The following is a 22,476-nucleotide window of genomic DNA, read 5'->3' on the forward strand; positions in this document are numbered from 1 at the left end:
TAGTCACTCGTCTTGCAGATTGCCGCAAACTAACTGGCAGATGGTAGCTTTGTGACGGGGTATTGTCTCTTGATCGAGTAAACCATTCGAAGGCTCATAGAGGAGCTCAGCTGCATTTTGTCTGGGTGAAAAATCAGAGTCTATCTCTTATTCTTTGGTCAGCATATCTAGGCCCCATCCAGTGGCACTGTGCTTGTCACATGACTGACATACAAAGTGTGACAGCCCCGAGCTAGGTGAAGGCAAGCTATTTCTACTCTGAATTCTTACTGGCATTCTCCATTTTCTCAGCATAAAAGCCAGACAATGCAGGTGGATATTCATTTGATGTATTCCCGGTGGACGAAAAAAGAGATGCACTCTTGTGTGTGAATGTCTCATGCTCTCACTGTGCTGGGGGAGAAGTAAAATGGGTTTTGAGTAGTTCACGGTGATGGGAAATGTACAGTACTGCAGCGGGGTTGCATCTTCCCTGCTTTGGAATTGCATTAGTTAAGTCTGAACTCTTGAGTGGCACGGAATGAATGTGCTCAGGTCATGCTCTCGGCCGTATTCTTCACATGTAAATGTGTCCGAGCGTGCCCGCGTGACTGCCTCTTGTCTGAAATTACCTTCACCCGCTGCACTTTCAGAATGAGAAATCCCTTACAAAGGAAGAAATATGTTTGCAAAACACCAGAGGCTACATGACTAAAAATATAGCTAGTCTCCTAGGTGACTAAGCAAAGTTTTCACCGTCTCAAAGACATAAGCCTTTGACTTTGATATTCAAAGGACTTCCTTTTCAATAGCATGGTGTCAAAATAAATATTGAGCTTATATATTTTGTAGCGTCTTCGCCCCAGCCTTATTTTGGCTGAGCAATTCAGATGATAATATTTTTAGTTTGTTTTGTTGTTGTTTTTGTTGTTATTGTCTCCCCCCCCCCCCCCCCCCCCAAGTATGGCAGTAACCATGGAAACGTGCAATTAAATGAGGGTAGGAAACAGCAGCCAGGCCTGTATATGCTCTGAGCCAGTGTAGCCTGCATGTGTGTTCACTGGATAGAATCCTTTCACGCTCCATCTCACCCAGTAATGCGCTTTATGAATTTTGAAGCAAACATTTAGCACCGCATTTTTTCCCCTTCCTATTTTCCCTACTTTTCTGCGGCAAACGCACAGCGCAGCATGTTTCCGATGACAAAGGTTATTATGTGGCTGCCGCCGCACTATTAAAGAGGAAAGTCATATCAATGAAGAGAATGAGAGAGGATCGGAGGGGAGCCAGTTAAATATTTCATGAAGGTTGTTTATCATGGTGTATGCATTACAGACTATACATAATTTAAGAAAGTAATATTGTGTCCCCTTACTTTGCTATTACTAACTCTCGTATTTTAATGGCGTGGAGGGGGAGGGGCGCTGTGTGTCAAATTATTGAGTGCTGCATTGTGGCATCCTAAAGTTCCCACTTCTCTCTTCCTGTCTCTCCAAAGCGCAGCTCACAGTTTCAATTGACTTACCTTCCCAATACAAGTTATCAGAGCGGGGCCAAGCCATTCTATTAAACGTAATAAACTCTGTAGAAGATAATGAGAGCTCTGCGTGGGTGCAACGGAATCGGGGATTGATCAGGGTGATGTGGCGAGGGTGGCTTTGGTGCAGTGCAGTAACGTGCGGTGAAATCTTGTCATGGGTAGGCTGTGACCTATCAATGTGGCATATATGTTCATATATTCATTCAGTTAATGTAGCAACCCAAGTTCATATCAGGCATCATCACATCGCTGCCTGCATACAGCAAAGTCAGTCATATGTGAGGCTAATGCACAATCAAATCAAATTAATGGACACATCTATCTTATGATGACTTATACAACAAACAAATGTTTTGTGCGGGACACAGTAAGAGAGGGAAGCGGCGCGGTGTCAGCGAACCGACAAGCAGCCTAGTCACTCCTTCAAAATGCGCAAACGCGCACAGACAGCCACACACAAGCTATTGGTCTGGTGACGGCGCACCAGGATTTGAATAGGCTACAGTCAGAAAACATTGTGTCAGCAGTACAGCTTTAAAGTACAAAAACAGCTTATTCGCTCCAACAAACTGCGCTAGGCGCACACACCGACACGCAATGAGCATCTGGCGACGGCGCACCAGGATTAAAAAAAAGAGAACTAGAAAACAGCATTTTAACCCTTACGAAATGCACCATAATCGCACAGATAGACATACAGTACAAATGTGGCAGAGGTGATGGAAGAGAGAACATTTTGGTGTCAGCGCACAGCAGGCCTATAGCCCACCATCAGACAACACACACAAAGCCAATATACGGGTTTAAAAAAAATATATATATAAATGAATAGTTTACGTTTTAAAGGGGGTGCTTACTTTTATTTGTAGACGAAGTCCATACGTCTATCCCTCTGGACAAAGCTGTCAATTACTTTGTTGTAAAAGTCCTCTTTGTTGGGTGTATTACTCAATTTCATGAGTTGACAGCCAACGCTAGGCGCCGCTAGATGCTAGTATCGGGAAACGCGGATTGAGTGAGAGCGAGTGGATCACGTGACATGAAGCAAGCTCGGTCTCTGCCTCAATGTTGATAATTCAAGACAGCATGAGAACTGATTGCGCATGCGCAAATCTACGTAAACTACGTTCTATGGACCAAAGAGGCACTGCTAACCTCTGCCTCAATGGCCATGGCCTTGAATTTCCTGCATGAAACAATGGTTTTTAGGAGCAAACAATGGCAAAAATGAGTATATTATGTGTATTCCTGAAAAACTTTGTTACAAAAAATAATATTTGGAATAAAATAAATGCAATTAATAATGTGGTTTGAGGTTAATTAATAATGCTCTTGGAATTAATAAATGTAATGTCAACATTGGTGAGGCACTGCCTACCCTGCCTACCCTGACCGCACCTCCCTGGTGCAGTGGTGTGCTGTTGTTGGGCTGGTTAGCATGCACCCTTAGCGGCTGCTTGTAGATGATGTTGCTGTGCAAAATCTTATCTGCACAATCCTATCTATTGTTCCATTTCACTGGCGGAGTGAATCTCTTATTTATGTGTACACTATTTAATGCTTGACTGGATAATTGTTTTGTGGTGTTATTAATTATAAAAATATGTCTTTTGAATGATACATTACATTAACCAAATTAAACACTTCCTTTTCTTTGTGTTTTCAGTTAGCCTTTGGTTAACTAGCATAGTGCCAACAGTTTAAAAAAGAAGCTCTTGATTAGCAAGACATCACAATTGCACCCTATGTTTTTTTATCTGTAGCCTGATCAGTAGCTTAGCATAGCGCTACCTGTTATCACGGTAATGCCCTGCTAGCAAACATTACGGAAACATTTATTTAATGTATGCATTTTCACCGGGAAGATGTATTCTTTAAGCCATTGGTAATACTGTACATCAACTTCAATACATCTGCTAAAACGTTTCCTGTCAGAGGTTTTGTTTTTTACGGGATTCGTCTTTCGTTGCTTTCTTACATGTGACCATTTAGGAGTGCTTATTATAGTATGATGCAGTAATGAATTAGCTCACGACTGTTTCACGAACGCATAGTAATTTTTTCACACATGCATTTTTCAAAAACATTTAGTAAATTCAATGAATCAGTTTTTTTTATTGTAAGGATGTCCCGATCGGGTTTTTTGTGCCACCGATCCAATCCGAGTCAATGAATATCCTGTATCTGCCGATACCAAGTCTAGATCTGATAGTGCTTGCTGCACAATTTAAGTACATTTAGGTTATTAAAATCAATGCAATGTATACAGAGTTGTGCAGAGTGTAAAAAGTAATGCACAAACAGTATAAAGACATTGGTAGATGTAAGCATGTTACAATGGTAGACATTGTAAACAGACTGTGTGGTCATAATTACAAATATACCTAGGACTACTGATATAAAGTAGTGGAGATATGGTTAGAAAATATGAAGCTTGTGGGGTCAATATGCCATGTCTTGTCAGTCAAATGCAAAGCAAGTCACAATTCATACCAACTCATTATAACAACGACGTCTCAGATAGTCTGGTGGCAGATACAAGTAAATGATAAAAGACTGAGTCACAGTTACAAAAGTGTGTATCAAATACACTGAACATGGAAGCTCAAACGTGTGTGATGTGCTAGAACAGACCTCACTAGTTCTTGTACGTCTCACATGCACATTTCTTCTTCTTTTGGTGTTAACAGCTGCTGAATGTACACATTTGAGCATCTTCTTTGCCTTTTAATGGTGGTTGGCAAATTAACTAGAAGGCACATACTGACACCTACTGCACAACACCATTATAAGAATTGGGTTTGAGATAGCCAATACCTGTCAATTAAAAGAAATGCTTGATTTGCCTTGATCACGATTCAATTCCAGCTATTTAACATGTAACATGTTGAAAGCTTTAGTTCCAACCGCATAACACTGCAATGCTGTTTAAGAATGTTCATTGTAACTATATGTTTAGGGAAACACAAAATCGTTGAAGTAATGATGGAACTTGCAACCATAGTTGGATAATGGTACTTTTGGGAAACACGCTCCAGGTTAGTGGGTAGCGAAGGGTTTGGGACTGTGTGTGTCACATGGCATACAGTTCTGAGGTCCCAAGCTGGCACATTTCAGATCGCATACTTCCATTGAGATTATTAGGAATGCTAACGGATTGCAGGCGCCTTTAGCACTAACTGATCTGCTGCCTGGCCCACATCCGCCCACTGCCGACACATTCTCTTTTTCCTTCTTTCTTTTTATTTTTCTCCTTCTCTCATTTTCTGTGCCGTTTCCTGTTGAGACCTCAAGACAGTCATTTGCTCGCATTGAAGACAGACACAAAAGCCCATTCTCTTCATCAGTCTCCATTCCCGTATTGCAGGAGATTTCTTCAGTGAGCTCTAACGAGCCCTCAGCACCCACAACATGGTGGAATAGAGGTCAATGACTCTTGCATCCATCAATATTATGTTCAACATTCCATCCTGATGCCCAAGGCATTTTATACACAAATGGAAGAAATATGAATGCTGCTCGAGATAATCACTGTGAAACTCAGGAGTGTGAAGGAGATGGCTGGAATTGTTTTATTGATTTGGCTGTAAAGGTATGAGCAGTACTGCACCATGTGTTGTCACGTTGATGGATGAGGCTCCGTGGCCCCACTCCAGAATAAAGAACATATCCCTGTTTTAGGTAAAGGTGGTGGAAGGCACGACGAAATCGAGATGGCAGCTCTTAACTTGCCTGACAGCGTTCATCATGCTGCCTTTGTCTTACATCGACAGGCCACCTGGCGCGCAGAGGAAAGCCTCGCTTGCATTTCAATCATATCGACAGCGGTTACAGCGTGATCCCAAAGGTATTCCTGTGTTGTGGTATCGGAAATCTGCGTATTAACAAAATTGCATGGCTGTGAATGAAGCGGCTACAAAGCAACAACGCCACGCTTCTGTCACGCTGCCTCTCGCCTCATTAATTTAAATCATAAAGTATCAGTTCAATTAGATAAGCATTCATCTGCCATAGATTGTGATCTTAATTCTTGTCGGTGAGTCACACGGTTTTGAACTTGAGAGTTTGTCGTGGATTAGTAGCGAGATGGAATTTTTTCTCTCACAAGGCAGAGGAGTCACTTCCATTACCCATCTCCCTCAATTAGGCTCTGAGGTAGGGTGCAGCTCCGGGCGTCGAGGCCCTGACCGGCTCTCCTGGGGAAAGCAACTGTTAAGTGCTTCAAAGTTGTCCTAAGTAAATAAGATGATGAAACAGCCCAGGCTGAATCGGGGAGGACGGCAGAGTAATAAATGAAAGCAATAAACAGAATCTGATGAGATTATCCTAAGATAATAGTCTAGAAGGCTAACTCCGAATTGCATTGCTGTTCATATTTGAATATATATTGAGTTTCTCAGTGCACGCTAATCTCTCTATTGACTTCTTTTTTTCATTGCACAATGGAAAGCCACAGCCCCTGAACTTTTCCGACAAATACGAGTTATTGTCACCATCAGGCAATTTGGTGATCAAGCGGTGTCTCTTATTTAAAGAGGGAGGAGGTAATTACGGGAATGGCAGATAAATAATTTGTGCAGATTTAAACAGCCGCGCAGACAATGAAGAGATGAGGCAGGCCCACCCCCAGGAGCTATAGAGAGAGAGAGAGAGAGAGAGAAATCCTCTTAGCTTATTCCTGGATATACTGTACGTGACCAACGATCTCCTCGACCGCTTTGCCTTGTCATCGTTCAACGTGTCAAATTTACAATTATTACTTAACCGATTCAGAGGGCCGAGCTCAAAGGTAAAGCTGTTACACGTAATAGGAACAAATTAAACAGATGAAAATGAAATCGAAATGTCTCCTTTCAGTTCTCCTCGGCATTGTGCCCCCCTCTCATTTAATGCACTCTTATCGCACGGGCATGAAGAACAGCATATTCAATAATGGCAATTTATAGAGACTGCCGCTGCCTCTGCTACCTACGGCCCAGATTCTATCAGCTTATCGTAAGAGTCGTCCTTGACGCGCTACAGTACATGTGCAGCTAACTCGCCTGCGTGTCTTCCGTGAAATACTAAGACTGTGATAACCGTAGAGCGGCATCTGTCAATCACATCACAGGACAAATCAGTCAGAAATTAAATTAAATTAAATAAGATGAGAAAGCAGAAATAAGGGAGCGAATCTATGCCACGCAGATATCTCCAACACTGTTTGTGCTCATAAGAACAAGAACTGAATAATCCCATTAGTGACCTAGTTGGAAGCAAGAGGCGCTGTGGAAACAAATGGCATGTTGCCAATTTTAATTTGTGTAAACATATAGGGGTGTACCCAAAGAGACCTGGATGAACGGTAACCCATTACTGATATTGTGTCGAAGGCTCATAAATAACCATAAATGTTGCCAAGGAGGAATCTCTAATCCACTGTACGGAACTGTCCATCTTTCTAGCCTCTGTCCTCCTCCTGTCCCCTTGCTCTCATTTGCACCTAAAGTGGGATGCTGTATGTTAACACACAGGGCCCTACAAGGTGGCCTATTTTGTAATGTGTTTGGTATTTAATGCATGAGGGAATAGCATCACGGCTTGAGGAATGGCACAGAAAGAAAAAAATAAATAAAAAAGTGGGCCTCTATGGTGTCTCTTAGATGAAAAGGATTAAAGTCTGCTGTTACATTTCATTTCAGTCAAGTGCCATTTCAGTGGAGGTCTAAAAAGCGATTTAAATAAATTCAAATGCTAGACTCCCCAAACATGATGTGTTTTGCTTGAAGGACGGCTGTCAGCTAATAAACATCCCAGGGCTATTAGTTCATAATTTTGCCACTTACGATGGGGGAAAAAATGTTTGGATGACACTGCTGATGATGAAATGATAAAAAGGCTGCATGCATAAAAATGCCCTAATAAACATTGCGAGGCGCTAAGAAATTGGAATGTCAGGGCAGGATGGAATACATATTAAACATCATGTCTCACGGCACTTCAAAGCAGCAGGGATGTAGTTACACAGAGGTCACCTATGACAAGTTCTTTAGTCTCCCTGCCTGATGCAGCTCTGTGGGGGCTGCTGCTAACCCAATTTATGTAGACTGTCACCGGGATTTTGCAGCGGTGACTGCTATCACACTGATCTACACTAGCCTCCTGCTGCTCACCGGGAAAAAAAAGGAGATATTTTCTTGTCATAGGGTTGTCAGATGTCACAGTTGCCAAGGACCTTGCAGTCAACTAATGCCTTTCAAGTTCTCGACCTCATGCCGGGGATGGGGTAAGTCCAGGAGAGGCCTCATGCTAAACTTATCAGCAGTGGCTGCTAAGAGGCATGAGATTGACTACTGTGATTGCATTTCATATCAAAGGCAGGGCACTGTTAGAGCGGACTATTTAATACAATGGGGTTAACGACGGGGGAATTCATGTGCTATCCGACGGCAATGTATATCTGTCAGATCTGTTAGAGGATAAAGAAGATTGCTAAGGAGATAATGCCACAGATATGGATGCAGGAGTGGGTTTATTGTTTTAGCTTGAAATAAAGTGGAGACCGTGGAGTGCTGCAACACACAGAACGTAAAAAAAAGATGCGTACAAATTTGGTGGCTGCATCTAAAATCACATACTTGCTTACTATATAGTAGGCGAAAAACAGTATGGTATATCCGAATTCACAGTATTCAGAAATTAGTATGCAAAAAGTCTACAGGTAAAGTACTGTTTCTGGCGAGATTGTGATGTGCGCATCTGATCTTACTATCAGTATTACTACATCTTACTATCCCATGAGGCCACGGGGAAAGGATTTGTGAATGACAGTGAAGTGACACAATTGATGCTGGTAGGTCACAAAATAATGACAACATGACAAATGTTGAATGTCAGGATTTATTCATGCTACACACATTCGTGCTATATAGAAAATATTTTTATTTCAATATTTTTAATCTGTAGAACACAAATACTGCTATTTATATCAGTGAGTTAAAGTAGTTTATAAATTCACAAAGGTCCATGGACTGTGTAAATTAATGTAAAATACAAAGAGTGCTGTTTTTAAAACCCACTTTCTGGGTTGTTACTGTAATTGGGCATTTTAAATTGTATGTATGCACTTTGATAATCAAATGAAGCTATTATTTTAATAACATAATTTATACAGTAATTTATGAATATATGATATAAAATTATTTCAATAAGAACTATAAATTATTAATAAAATAATTGTTAATCTTATATATATATATATATATATATAATATTATAATTATTTTTTGCAATTTTTTATTTAAATTGGTAAATAAATATCACTCTCATAGTTGTGGCAAATAAGCCCATGTAATATGTATGCTTATTTTTATTTTTTTTTAGCTTTTTTTATGTAAATGCTTATTATTTTTACAGCCTCTACTGTCATCTAATGTTTGACAGCTATTTCACCTCTGTTGCTCGTTTTTAATTGGTTAAACTGATGGCGTTGCAACAATCCTTGGCCTATATTACATATATGACATATTATAAATACAGTGTGGATCTTATTTAAGATGAACAGAATGCATTAATATATTTAGATTGTAAAAGAAACAGGTGACTCTACAGGACAGAACTTTCTGACGGAGTGCATAGCTCAACATTTGCCACTTAACTGGATCGACTTGTGGTGCAGAAAAGCTGTAGGATTTTGTGCATCACTTTCGAGTTTTTTACACTAAACCCCTGAGCCAAAGTCAGGCTCAATGGTGTGAACTTGAGAAGGATCACAAGGATGACTGTGGCACAGGCGCGTGGAGTGACAGATGCAGTCATTTACATGGCACCACGTGGATACGGTCCACTGACTACCACTCGCGCGCTCTCCGTTGCCCGTTCTGCCTCTCTCAGCGCGCAATCGGTTTACCTCCACTGAGAAAACAGGAGGCACTTTTCCTTTGCGTTTTCGCTGCCCGACGACAATGAAATCTTGGCAGCTAATTGCAGTCGTGGGAGATGCCCTTCAGGTAAGACACATAAGCGGTGGGGAGAAAGGAAAATGAGCGCGTTGGTTAGAGGAGGAATTTGAACGCGAAATCGTGGGATGTTTTCAGTGCGCCGCCGTTAAATCTTCAGCCGACACGTTTTTCTTCTCTTGCGACTCTCGCTTGAACCTTATTGCAACATCAAAGGTTAGTGGTGACATCTCAACAGCTTGACTTGTATTCTTGCATCTTGATGCACGCCTGAGGTTTGTGGCGTTGAGGGATATTTCTCAGGGACTTGAGAGAGACAGGTGCTTTCTGCATGGCATGTGTTTGGGTACAGGCATGCTCCGAGATCTCCCGAGTTAAGGAATGGTCCATATCTCATGCTCTGTCTTTAATGGTCGATGCCAGTACACTGATACCATTTCTAAAGGACTTTGCGAGCTACACGAACCAGATCTTAACCATCGCAAAGTTATCCGCTTGAGATCAGTAAGATTTAAATGTTACAGCGTTATTTCCAAGGACTTTGCTGGTTCACCTTCGACTGGAAAGTTCAGGTTATTATAGTGCATCTTCTCACACTGAGATCAATAAATGCATCAGTGCTTGATAGTAGGAGTCAGATTGGAAGGAAGGAGGCTGTGCATTGCAAACGTACAGTACCTGACGTTGAAACATGAAACAGGGTTACAAAGAAGATGACACAATAGCAACACCTTTCAGCTTGTCACTTGCAGACGGACTGATGACTGCTTTCTCACTGCCTTATGCTGTGGGAATAGAGTCTTTCGTGGACGTGGGAGAAGTCGCTTAGTCACAAACTGACTGTTTTGAGCACCGAACTTCTCACGTAGACCTCATTTCATATTGAGACTAAAAAGCTTTAGAAATGTACCGGTCATATACAATATCTAGTAGTATGTTAGCGTAGTAGGCATGTGTGGACCGTTTGTAGTGTGTTCTGATGTTTTTAAATTTGAAATGAATTTGTTTTTACAGATTTGACTGGTAAAGACTGATATTCTGTGTATTATTGTTTTCTTCAGATATCATTTATAGTTATGATGACAGGTGTGATTCACACAGGTATTTGTAGACACACAGACCCTGGGTTCTGTTTTACGAGAGCGATTGTAACTTCCAGTTTAATCAAGCTCTGGTTTATTTGAAGCAGCCTGGAGAAGAGGTCTTAACCTTTCCTAGGTTAACAACAGAGACACTTGTAATACTTCGCTTGAGTGGTTTAGCCTGACAATTTCCACTGTCACCAATGCATGGTCAGAGAGCTGTCACATTCAAAACCTTTAAAACATATTAGATGTCGTTTTGTCTCCAAAATAGTGCATTATCTTGCACCATGTCTGAGTTGCACAGTGTCAGTAGAATGCAAAGCCACTCTTGGTCTGTGTTTATGTCCTGCATTTGCTTAAAACAGCCACGTCTTACTGTTAAAACAAAGCCCTGTTGTATATACAATAGTTAAACTGTTTTAAATCACCTGAAACCAGATTATTTTTTGCTCAGTACACAGCAGTTCATCGTGACAGAGGGGGCATTTTGTGTTTAACTAACACTAATAGTGTAATAAGGTAATTAAGAATCTGCTATTTTTGTTTTGTTAGCCATATAGGCACAAGAGCACATGAACCTACAATTTTGACTCAATTATAATGCTTAATGGCCAGCTGCAATAAAGGAGTGCTCCCTGCACCCTACTTAGTATATGGCAAAATACCAATTTTCATTCTGGAGTCAATGGTTAAAATCATGGTTTCCCACAGAGGAATATTATGCAGAAAAAAACAGCAGCTGAGCCCATAGATGGTCCTACACAATGCCGATGTTTTTTTTGTTGTTGTTGTTTTTTTAACAACAAATGGAGACTGAATCACTATATGGCTATGACACAGTGCCAACAAATGGAAGAAAATGTGCCAAGATCCATGGCACAACAATATGTCAAAACGCTCTGTATGGTTTCTCCATGCCTCAGATGATTTATGGTGTTATTTTCCACACCAAATTAATTTGGCACTAATAGATGAACTTTTAAACGCTTTTCAGAGAAATTGTGAAGCTCTCAGTGTTTTGAACGAGTGAAAAAAGGTCCTGATTGGCAGCATTCGTTTTGTGCGATTTTTTTTCAATTTATTTTCTACATTTATATGCAATGAAGCAATAACTGTATGCCCACTGCATAGCATATAGGAACAACTTTTGTGACAGTCTGGTGAAGGAATTTGGTCGTTGAATAAAACAGACATACCAGAAAGACAAGATCAAATTTCAAGATCCATTTCCTTCAAATATAGTTTACTTTGACTTGTAATGTCAGATGGTTTTCAGGCCAGAGGAACATACTTAAAGGAAGGACATTACAGAGCAGTGCAAATTATAAGGCGTGATTAAATGCTGTCAGTCATATTCTTAACTGGCCAGTCAGGGCGCTTGGCTCTTTTTGACCAGTCAGTATTGAAATAATGATAAAGCTCCTAACTACTGTGAAGGAAACTCTATGATTTTGTCTCGTCTTGCTTTCTGAACTGCTTGCTTTACCTGCCAGTTCTTCTTAAAAATTACAAATCCAATTTTGATTTGACATTTTTTCTCCCCCACCATAGAAGATATCATTATGAAGTATTAGTTTTTAAGTTAAAAAGCTCCTGAAGAAACTAGAGCAATATTTTAGGTGGCAAATGCTTTGTTTGGTGGTGTTATGAATGTAGACAAATAATTTTTTGTTTCTATTTGTTGCAGCATAAGACCTTGAAGTTGTTCCTTCCCAATTGTAATCTGTTTATTGTGACTTTTATTAAATCATTTTTTGGTTTCTGGAAAGTCAAATTTCATTAACTTAACATAATTCTGTAACTGGCTTGCCCGTTTAATTTATTCAACCAATTCGGTACCAGTCATTTGAGCTTGTAGCCTGTTTCACTATGCTAAATTTGATATGGTCCGTGGAGAAATATGGAAGATTATATGAAACAATAGCATGTAATGAGGAGAAAAGACATGGGTTAATCCTGCAAAGGAGTGAAGCTCATACATGAAAGATGATTAATTGACCTTTTAATTTTGATACTTTTGTCACATTTTTACTCTTTATACTCACATTAATTTCCAGAGAGAACATAACAGATAAGTTTTACATTGACAGTGACAGTTGTCATTGACTTGCGCACGATACTGTTTAACCTTCTCTATTAAAGTGTAAAGGTTTTTAAAGCAGTCTGTTTCAGAATGCAGTCTAGACAACATTCATCGAACCTGGTCTTTTTTCGCAGTGCATGATGGAGATTTAAAAGCACAGACATGTGATGAATCTCATTAATGTGATGTACCAACCAAGAAACCTAGTGCTGGGCGATAAACAAGTGATTTATTGTGTAATCCCAGAGGGCAAACTGTAACTGCAGTTTCAAGAAGAAAGTATCCATGTTGGTTGTTTGTTGTCCTGGGTTATTAAGGGTTTCCAGTGCAATCGATACTGATGCTTGTAGATGGTCTGTGAATGAAGAAGACTAGCAGAATATCCGGTTAATAGCCTCAGGGAAGAGAGATGCTGATTGGCCAGGAGTAGAAACCAGTTTATTGGAATGTAATGAAGTATGTTGGCCCTCATGGCAATGGATTTCAGGATAATCTGTTTTTAATCCTGACTCTGTTTGCATTGATAAACACGCCTTCGTAAATCTTAATTGGCCGTGGATTGTAGCGCTCAAAACCATTAGCGTTCAGCACCTGCATCATCCGCTTAAGACAGAACCCCCAGCACATAGTATCTCAGTTGTAGATCTCATACTGGCACAGTTATTTGTGTTGAAATTTTTAATGTAATTGAAATTATGTTGGTGGGCAGAGCAATGCTGCATCGCGATATTGCTAAACCATTATGAGAGGATAAAGGGATGAAGATGTGGTGACACCTTTCAAAGGTGCTTGTTTTAATCAGTGTTAAGCGAAATCATAGATGGCCAAACAAAACAGTCATTTAATTAGACCTAAGTGGAATTTGCCCGGTGTTGTGCAAGATTATATCGCCCCTGCAGAATCCTATCCCCTTTGGACCATTTGTAATGCCTGTTAAAAAAAATGGATCATATTATCACTGTCTCTTCTTCTAGATAATTAAAATAGCCTTTCTGGTTATCCTTTGGTAGCACTGGTGGCTGCAAAAGGTACAAATAAATAGCAGCAATGTAATGTTTGCAGGTTAATCAGTTATATACCAAGTTAGCAGTGTAGCATATTAATCTGGTTTTGAGAGAAATCGTAATAAGTAATAATAATAAACTAATAACTGGACATCATTACATTGTTCTTTTAATAACTGAAATATTTGAATATTTTACACTTTAATTGTATTTCAATTTAAATTTACTTATGTAATACCATTGAAGATTACTGGGGTTTACATGTAAGTTACAGTAAGTCCCTTTCAAAAATTAACCATGGTTTTATTGTAGTAAAACTGTGGTAACCATGGTGTATTGATTACCATTTTTTTTCTAAATACCATGGTTAATCTATGGTTACTGTAGAAAAATCATGGTTTATTTGTAGTTACCAAGATTTAACTATAGTAACCATTTTGGTTTAATTTGTGGTAAAACCATGGATAATTTGCTAATGCGTAGCTAAGCTATCATGCTAATTAGGTATCTGTATGCTATGCTAGTATGTAAACTAAAATAATTAACACACAGACATTAATGGCCATAACTGTTCAAACAACATATTTTATAATGTTATTTTAAGATAAAATTATAACTTTTAACTTATATTCTGCTGGTATATCAGGTTAATTGACTAGTGGTATGCTGAGCTAGTAGGCTAGCTGGCTAACCTGTGAGCAAAAAAAAAAGCAATGAGAAATGTTTAATTCTAGCTTATGTGACATTTTGCAAGATATTAATTGTCAAATTGTATATGTAGTTAACATACTTGATTGTTTGTATTGTCACAAAATGAAACCTATATTACACTTTATCACATATTTAGCTCTATATCTAAAGTTGTATTTTGAAAGTATATCTAACTTTACCCACAGACATACATACAGTACTCACGTAAAGCAATACATACTAGGCCTGTATAGTAAATCTCAGCTACTTGAGTTGTTTGTATTGTCGCAAAATGTAAACAACATTATCGCCCAGCTCTAATCTGCTAAATGTGATTGTAAAGCATTATAAATATTAACACATGATTGATTGTAAAGCTGCTTTGAAACTATGTGTGTTGGGAAAAGCGCTATACAAATAAAACTGACTTGAATTGACTTGATGCAACATGATTTTGTAGTGTTTTCAGACACCAGATGGAGTTCTCAATAAATATTTTTTCAGCTTTAAGATCCTGCGGGGTGACCAAATCTTGCCTGACTCTGGAATGAGTCATTGATAAAAGCTTTCATCACTGGTAATATATGTAAATATGTTTGACGTGTTACAATGTACAGATTAGAAATGTGGCTTTACAGGTCAATAGCTCGAGAGCAGTTAAGTGAAGAAAAACACGCCGCTGCAATGACCTTCAGTCTCCGCGTACGTGACATTCGCTGACGGGCATTAGCGGCATGCTTAACGTCTCCTTTAATTTGTGTTTGTTTTATATATGATTTAATTGGCTCTGTGTATCCATCTACACTTTTGTATTTGAAGAAGCGTTACTAGTCACGTCAGTCTTCGTGGACATCGTGGTGTTTTGTCCTTAGGTGCTTTGAGGCTGGGGCCTGCTGGTGATGATAACAGTGATAATTCAAAGTGATTTCGCACAGCATGGTTTTGTCAGACCAGTCACCAACACCCCATGGCACGGCTACACGCTCATGTGTCTTAAATACGCCAGAGGCTTTACTGTGGTGTGGTACACCAAGCCTTACTCATAGGTCAGATGAGTCATTGTTTTACTTTTACTTTTTCGTTTACACCACAATGCAATCTGAAGGCTTTTTTGGGAAGCATGATAATGGATTGAGGCTACTCTACTTCTTATTTTAGATGTGAGGCCAATCTCACGAGGGGCTCTTGAGCTTTGTATTCAGTGGAAGTACAGTGCAATACGTCAGGCTAACTCTGGGCATAGTGCTGAGGCATGCTTTTTTACAGTTTTTTACATAATTAGTTCAGACTCCACTTATTCAACAAATTGTGAAATCACCCTGAGCCGTAGCGAATCATCTCTGAACTCTAGAATCAGCACTCCCTCGGTTCTCATCTACCTGGAAATGTTTTTTTCTCCTCCTTTTATTATTTCCTTATTTCTACCCCCTCTCCTTTTTAAATGCTGACTTTTCACATGTAGCATGCCAATTATTTCACGCTGTCTACGCGGCCTCGCATTCTCTCCTTATCGCAAATGGAAGAAAAGTCTTCAGCCGGTTATCAAAATGCTAATGCGCTTGAAAGGAAACATTAGTCTTCCACAGTAAAATATTATTAAATGTGGTCTATTTAATCTTGTAAAAGTGCTGCTATCTCTTCAGGATTTCCAGATGTTTGCGCTTTGCCCGTACCATCCGTCTTCATTCCGGTGCAGGGGGTGGTGGCTGGAGATGCTGGAGTGAAAATTGCCTGTTGTCCTCAATAGTTATTCTGAATGTGAGGGAAACCAGTTCAGGGGTTAGACTGAAAAGGAGGAGGCCGGCTTTGTGTAGACTGACCAGCTCAAGCAATAAGTAAAGTTTATTTTGTAATATGCGGTCAATGTAAAGCTGCATCTTACAGAGTGCAGTACAAACACTCCATCTGTCTGTCATCAGTATTGCTATGACAGCCTGAATATATGTAGTTCGCCTGTGAAGGCAAATCACGCTTTTCCCTTAGTTTGCAGAGGTATATATGGTCAAAAACCGTTGACGTGCCTTTGTTTGTTGTGTCAAAACAGAGATGAAAATGTTCCTGCCCATTAAAAGTGCATTGAACAATTGCTTTCCCATATTCTCTTAATGACATTAGTTTCTCATCAGCATGCACTGTGCAATAAGTCATTCGAAATCACATTTCCCCTTGGAGTTGGGATTTGGCGCAGCACCAAATGAGGGATTGGGCCCGTGCTGGTAAACGGTGTTAAGATTCTGTCCTGACCTTTAATTAAGGTAGTTTGCTACAGTAGTTTGTAGGTCTGCGAACGCTTTGAGGACCAGATGTTGGCGTTATTCGTCACATTGGAGCTTTTCAGCTGGTACTTGGAGATCACAGATGATATCAGGTGGATATTAACTCTAATGGGCTCAGCCATTTCTCCATGAAGCCTTACATTTCAGGTCCCACTAGACATCTTCCCATCTGTTGAAATTGTGCTGTGTGGATTATTATCCAGCAGTTTGACATGAATCAGGTTTTCCTCTAGTGCTCCTGGTCACATGTTCTGAGTTATTTTTATTGTGCTTTTTTCACAATATTTTTTTTTTTTTGGTGACTGAAACACGACTTGCTCCTCCAAGCCCTGTGTGGACAGCTGGTAAAGCCTTTGAGATGAGATTCTTTTTCATCAGAGTTTTTGTGATGTATTCTAAATCTGCTTCTTTGGCTTCATCCTCATCCAGCGCAGGTCGCTCCCGAATCTCTTTGGGTTTGGCGTGCATTGTGAGGTTTTCATGTTTATTTTGCCATGGGCGACAGGAACCTGTGCCAGAACAGAATTGGCAGTGTATCAGCCAGAATGAATGATATGCAACCTGTGACAACTCAGAGGACTGTGTTGGTGTGAAATATCAATATGCACAATACAACAGCACATAAAATGCCACATGGCAGTGTAAACAGGAACAAACTGTGTCAGGGTGATAGTGTAGATAATCCCGACATCAATGGATGAAAATGGGATTCGCAAAGGTGTCCTATCAAGAGATGCAACGCTAGAACTCTCGGTTGTGGTGCAGGCTGTTCCTTCGGCATCGACGTGGCTGTATTTCAGGTTTTATGGTATATTTGTTGCGCTTGTCATCATTTTATGCTGCCTGGTCTTCTCTGCGAGGGGGAAAAAATGCTCAGAAAAGCCATTGATGTGGATTATAATTTTAATGCCCCACAGATTTCATTTGTTTATTTTATTATGTTAATGAATATCATAACAAGGGATTTCTAATCCTCACGGCGACCGTTCTTGCCTTTTGGAGAGAATTTCTGATGAACCTTTTTATCTCTAATACACAGCACGTGGGGCTTCATAACAGCCCGCTGAGACACCGGCACTCATTTTCTCTCAGGTGAGCCTTTAATTGCATCTTCCTTTACTTGGTGACATCTTTCCCATCATGGTGGGCTGCTCTCCTATGCGACTAGGCTCACACTTACTCAATAAGTGGAACGGTGGCAGCTGTCATTGCATTGTCTTATTATTACTGAAAAATACTTTCTAGTCCTTGAAGATCTGCCGACTATCGGCCTTGCTTCAATTTAGTGAACATTACAGCTGCTAGACATCCTCTTACAGCCATTTTGGCAGACCACTGGCCCCAGCGTAGGGAATCCACTTCCAGTGGAGGAAAACAGCTCTTAATTGCCCTCCATAAACTGCCTGGCTGCTGCAAAACAAAAATATATATTTTTTGCTTCAAGATGATGTTAGGGTGTAATGGCGAGCATTTGACAGCCAACTTTTGGCTATCTGTATGAAAGGTCACCGTCGACGGACTCCTGTCACGTTGATGCGTCGCGGGGGCTGCGCAGGCTATATGTACTCTAATCTGGGAACACCCCGCTGGGAGGAGCTCTGCTACTGTATCGCTTCCTCTGGTCGCAGCTCAATGCGCATTCACAGAGTTCCTAAATTGAGATTAATAATGTCATCTACGGCTGGAGTTTACGGACAGCGATTTCTGCCCCTCCTCTCCCCACATTCAAAGTCCAGCAGACTCCCATTTGAAGAGAAATAGAATGGGCACAGGGGATATTAATATTCTTTACAGACCACACGCATACACAAGCATCATCAATTTTCCAGACTTGTTTGTATACATTGACTCTTTGACATTCAAACCCGAGGTATCCTCCCCCACCAGCGCGGAATGAGCGGACAGCATGTGTGCGAGAGAGTGCGTGGGCAAAGTGTCATGGCTACGCAGTGCCAAGAACAGCTCCCCACATTGTTAACTGTGTTCACTGTCTGCAGACGTCTGCCTGGCTGTGGAGCTCATGAAGCTGAGGACACTGTCGTGAAGGACGAGCACAACTTCCATGAAGCACAAAGCCACTTTTCCTTTCACGTCTTTTCTTCATTCATTGTAAAGCGGGGTTGTGCAGTAAAATAGCTGTTTTCTGTTTGAGTAAGCCTATATTATAAATGCCATTTATTCATGTGTTGGCAAAGCAGTCATTTATTACTCCAGTATTCAGTGTCATATGATCTTTCAGAACTCATTCTAACATTTATGAAATCTTTCAGAACTCATTCTAACATTTATGGTCCCACTTTATATTAGGTGGGCTTAACTACTATGTACTTACATCAAAAATAATTGCAATGTACTTATTGTGTTCATATTGTATTGGTGGTATGGGTAGGTTTAAGGGTGGTTTAAGATGTAAGAGGTGGGTCAACAGTGTCATAAATGTACATCATAAATGTACATTTATGTTTAGGTATTTTTTCAAAATATAAGTACAATGTAAAAACATGTATGCACACAGTAAGTGCACTGTATCAAATGATTACATCCGTCCATCCATCCATCCATCTATCTATCTATCAAATTCAAATAGCAGTTTTGCATTTTGTGTGATACATTATGATGTGAATCTGAGGCATTTGAAAAACAAACAAACAAAAAACATTCATTCTTAGATTAAGTGCTTTTTTTGTAGTGATCATAAATCACATGCAGAACTGCAACTCACTGTGCGTGCTTCTTTTTTTTCTACATCTACTCATTTAAAATATCAACACAATTCTCACAGGCTTTCATAGTTATGTTCATTAACGTGGCATTTAACTGTGGAAGTCAAATCACCTTCATAGACTCAAAAATCCTTGAAATTCTTGGAACATGTGAAACAATGAAATCTTGAGATTTGTGGAGAATAAAAGCTTCCCTCAACACTGCATCAGTGACTTGGCTTATTTCATCCGTGCCTCATTCTCTCCCACTATTTCATTTGTTTCACTTCCAAGGACTTTTGAAATAACATTGCCAATTTGTGGAGCACGGTTTTTCTGGATAATTATAATCCAAATTAGCCTCCACATGATGTGTCAGTGTTTTCCAGAAATATGGTAGCTATGCTTAAATCTAGTTTGCAGCAGTTAAATATAAAAATGCAGGCATTAATGAATATTTTAAGCTTCTCTGTTCTGGTGACTTATTTAATTGTTTTGTTAAATAATTCGGCACACTTTTGGAAGACTAAGTCAATAGTGATCAGAAGCACAACAAGGCCACAGGCGCTTGTATGTTGCTGCTATGTTTCATTCAAGCTTGTATGGATTCAATTAAATCCCAACTCTCTGTATGTGACGACAGCAAAGTTTTAAAAGGAAACCATTTGCTGCTGACTGGCTCGCTGATGGCGATAGCAGCAGTAGTTGACTAATTGGAGAGGCTGTCCTCGCAGTGTTCTCTGCAGAGCCTGTTGTTTTGCTCATTTGGTGTGACAAATAGCAAGCCTGTGGAGGATGCAAGGCCTGGGTGCTGTTCTGACCTATGACATCTCATTTGTTTCTGATAAATGGCCATTTTCTGGAGGTGCATGGTTCACTTGAGAGGCAATTGCCAGGTATGAGTCGCCTTCTTCGGTGACATCGAAAAAGCCATGGCCTTCCAAGACTTGGCCAGAAATTGTTGCTTTACTGGTTGCTCTTGCAACACTATGTCGAGCAGCTTCTGGTGTAGTAATTAGATGCGATCATTATGGCAGCTGTATTCATATTCTTTGAGCATTTACTTTAAAAACATGTAAAATGTGCCAATTTAGATTGGCTTCTGCACATGTGTTTCACCATCATTAGCTTTGGGTAGTTGCAGGCAGTGTTTTTCATCTTCTGTTCATCACCATCATGCCAGAAATGTGAAGGTTTTTGTTCAAAAAGTTTGTAAAGCGATTGTGTTCCATGAAAGAGGCCCAATATCTTTTCTTACAAAGGAACTGAAGAAAATGATGACGTTACTCATGATTATCTATTTTTATCTACTGACAGCTCTGATATTTTTAGTTCTCATTTGTGTTTTGTAGGTTTAACAAAGCACAATCTGAAAATTCTGTCATCATTTACTCACACTTATATTGTTCCACACCTGTATGGCTTTCACAAAAGAAGAAAATTTGAATAATGCGCTGGTCACTGTTTTTCATGAAGTTACAATAATTGTATACAGAAGTATTTATTCAACAGCACCATAAAATTATATATTACATTCAATACTTTCTAAGTCTTCTGACACTTTATGTGTGTATTTTAAAGCTGCAGTCCGTAACTTTTTGGGATTAAAAATGATCCAAAATCAATATTTGCCAGTTAACCAGCCAGTGTTCAAAACTATTGCCTTACTTTAGCCCGATTCACAACGGTCAGCTTATAATAATGTTTTCTAATTTGAGTGGTACGGGTAGGTTTTCGCAGGAAATTCGAGCATGGCACTGCGTCATTACGTCACGTCTGTAAACATAACGAAGTCGTCCCGGCTAGTAGGCTATCGCATGTGAGGATCCTGCAGGTGACACATCGTTTATAGCCTTTTCTCACAGCAGATAGAATAATTAAATGTATCATTTTGATGGTGGATTGTGATCCGGAAAGGATTGTGTGTTTATGAAACACCTGTGAATGAAATTAAATTATATTCCAGTTTAAAATGTGCTTCTGATTACAGATAACCTGGGATTACACAAAATTTGTATTTTAAAGAGAACCATTTCTAAGGGAGCATTGTTTGCTTTTTAGGTTAAAATAATTTCTTAACATGAAATTCGAATAGTATGACAATTTGAGATTAGACTGTACAGAAACTGAAATCTCCACGCTAATACATCATAATACTCATTGTCACGCAATGCTGATGTTGTTAACATTAATAATTTGAGAATAAAGTATAACAATAATAATAATTTGCACAGTTAGATGTGATATGAGCTAACGATCATTAGATTTAATTACCATTGGTAGCGCGATTTATTGTAATGCTTTTTTCCTCAGTTGATCAGAACAAACGTGGCAGACTTGTTACTTGTTCAGATGGTAATATACGGTGGAAATTCTTATTATATTCCAAGACGTACAGTAGGCTAGAATCTGTGATTCCTGAGTACAGTATCCACACTGGTGCGGTGACTGACTGACTGACACACATACTCCTCAAAACATTGGATTCATCCGTGCTGGAGCTGTGCCGGAGCACAACCTTACGCATGGAAGATAATACCGCACAGAGCTGCAATTCCAGGTTTTCAAACAGAGATGAAACTTAAAAAAAATTACAGATTGCAGCTTTTAGCAAGTAAAAATTAAAGTCTTAACATCCACTAAGGTCATCTTTGGCATGTGAGAAGAAACTATGTCCAGTGTATGTGTATATATTATATATAAAAAAGTTCTGAAATTAATTAAACGAGTCATGACATTGTTTTTTTTATCATTTTAATATGTTCCTTGAGGTTTACTTATAGTGTTAATAATGTTTTTTTGCACAAAAAAAACAAATAAATATGTGGAAAAATGATTGATATTTTCAACCCTCATTCTGACTCTCTCTAAAACATCCTGTTTTTAAGGGGTGTACCCTTTAAGGCTTGTCAGGAATCAGCCACTGTTATGATTGGCTAATGTCATTGCATAGGAAACAGTATCAACATCCCCTCGCTATTGCATGTTTTGAGTGTTTTCCAGTCATTTCCAGACTAAGCATTATTAAATAATTTACTTGCAATGTGATCTAGTACTACTTTCCACATATTTCAACAAATGTTTTTTTTGTGAACTCTCCATGAGACCGTGCCTCGTTTACTCGTTTACTACTCTGATCAGTCCTCTGACACGATCCGGTGTGCCATGATGACAGACTCA

The 22,476-nt window shown here is 39.6% G+C and overlaps 1 protein-coding gene across 2 annotated transcripts in view; it reads left to right on the forward strand.

Moving 5' to 3' along the window:
• The first annotated feature begins 9,336 nt into the window (after nt 1-9,336).
• The window catches only part of LOC306844580 (RNA binding protein fox-1 homolog 1-like), a 262,566-nt gene continuing 249,426 nt past the window's right edge, over nt 9,337-22,476 (forward strand). The window contains exon 1 of one of the 2 annotated variants that reach the window (XM_079376815.1): nt 9,337-9,507. In XM_079376815.1, the coding sequence (XP_079232941.1) occupies nt 9,463-9,507 (45 nt within the window). In that variant the 5' untranslated portion in view covers nt 9,337-9,462. The remainder of the gene's footprint in view (nt 9,508-22,476) is intronic. The other variant, XM_079376813.1, reaches the window with a different exon arrangement.

Source organism: Barbus barbus (assembly GCF_936440315.1).
Source record: "Barbus barbus genome assembly, chromosome: 3".
NCBI classification, from domain to species: Eukaryota; Metazoa; Chordata; class Actinopteri; order Cypriniformes; family Cyprinidae; genus Barbus; species Barbus barbus.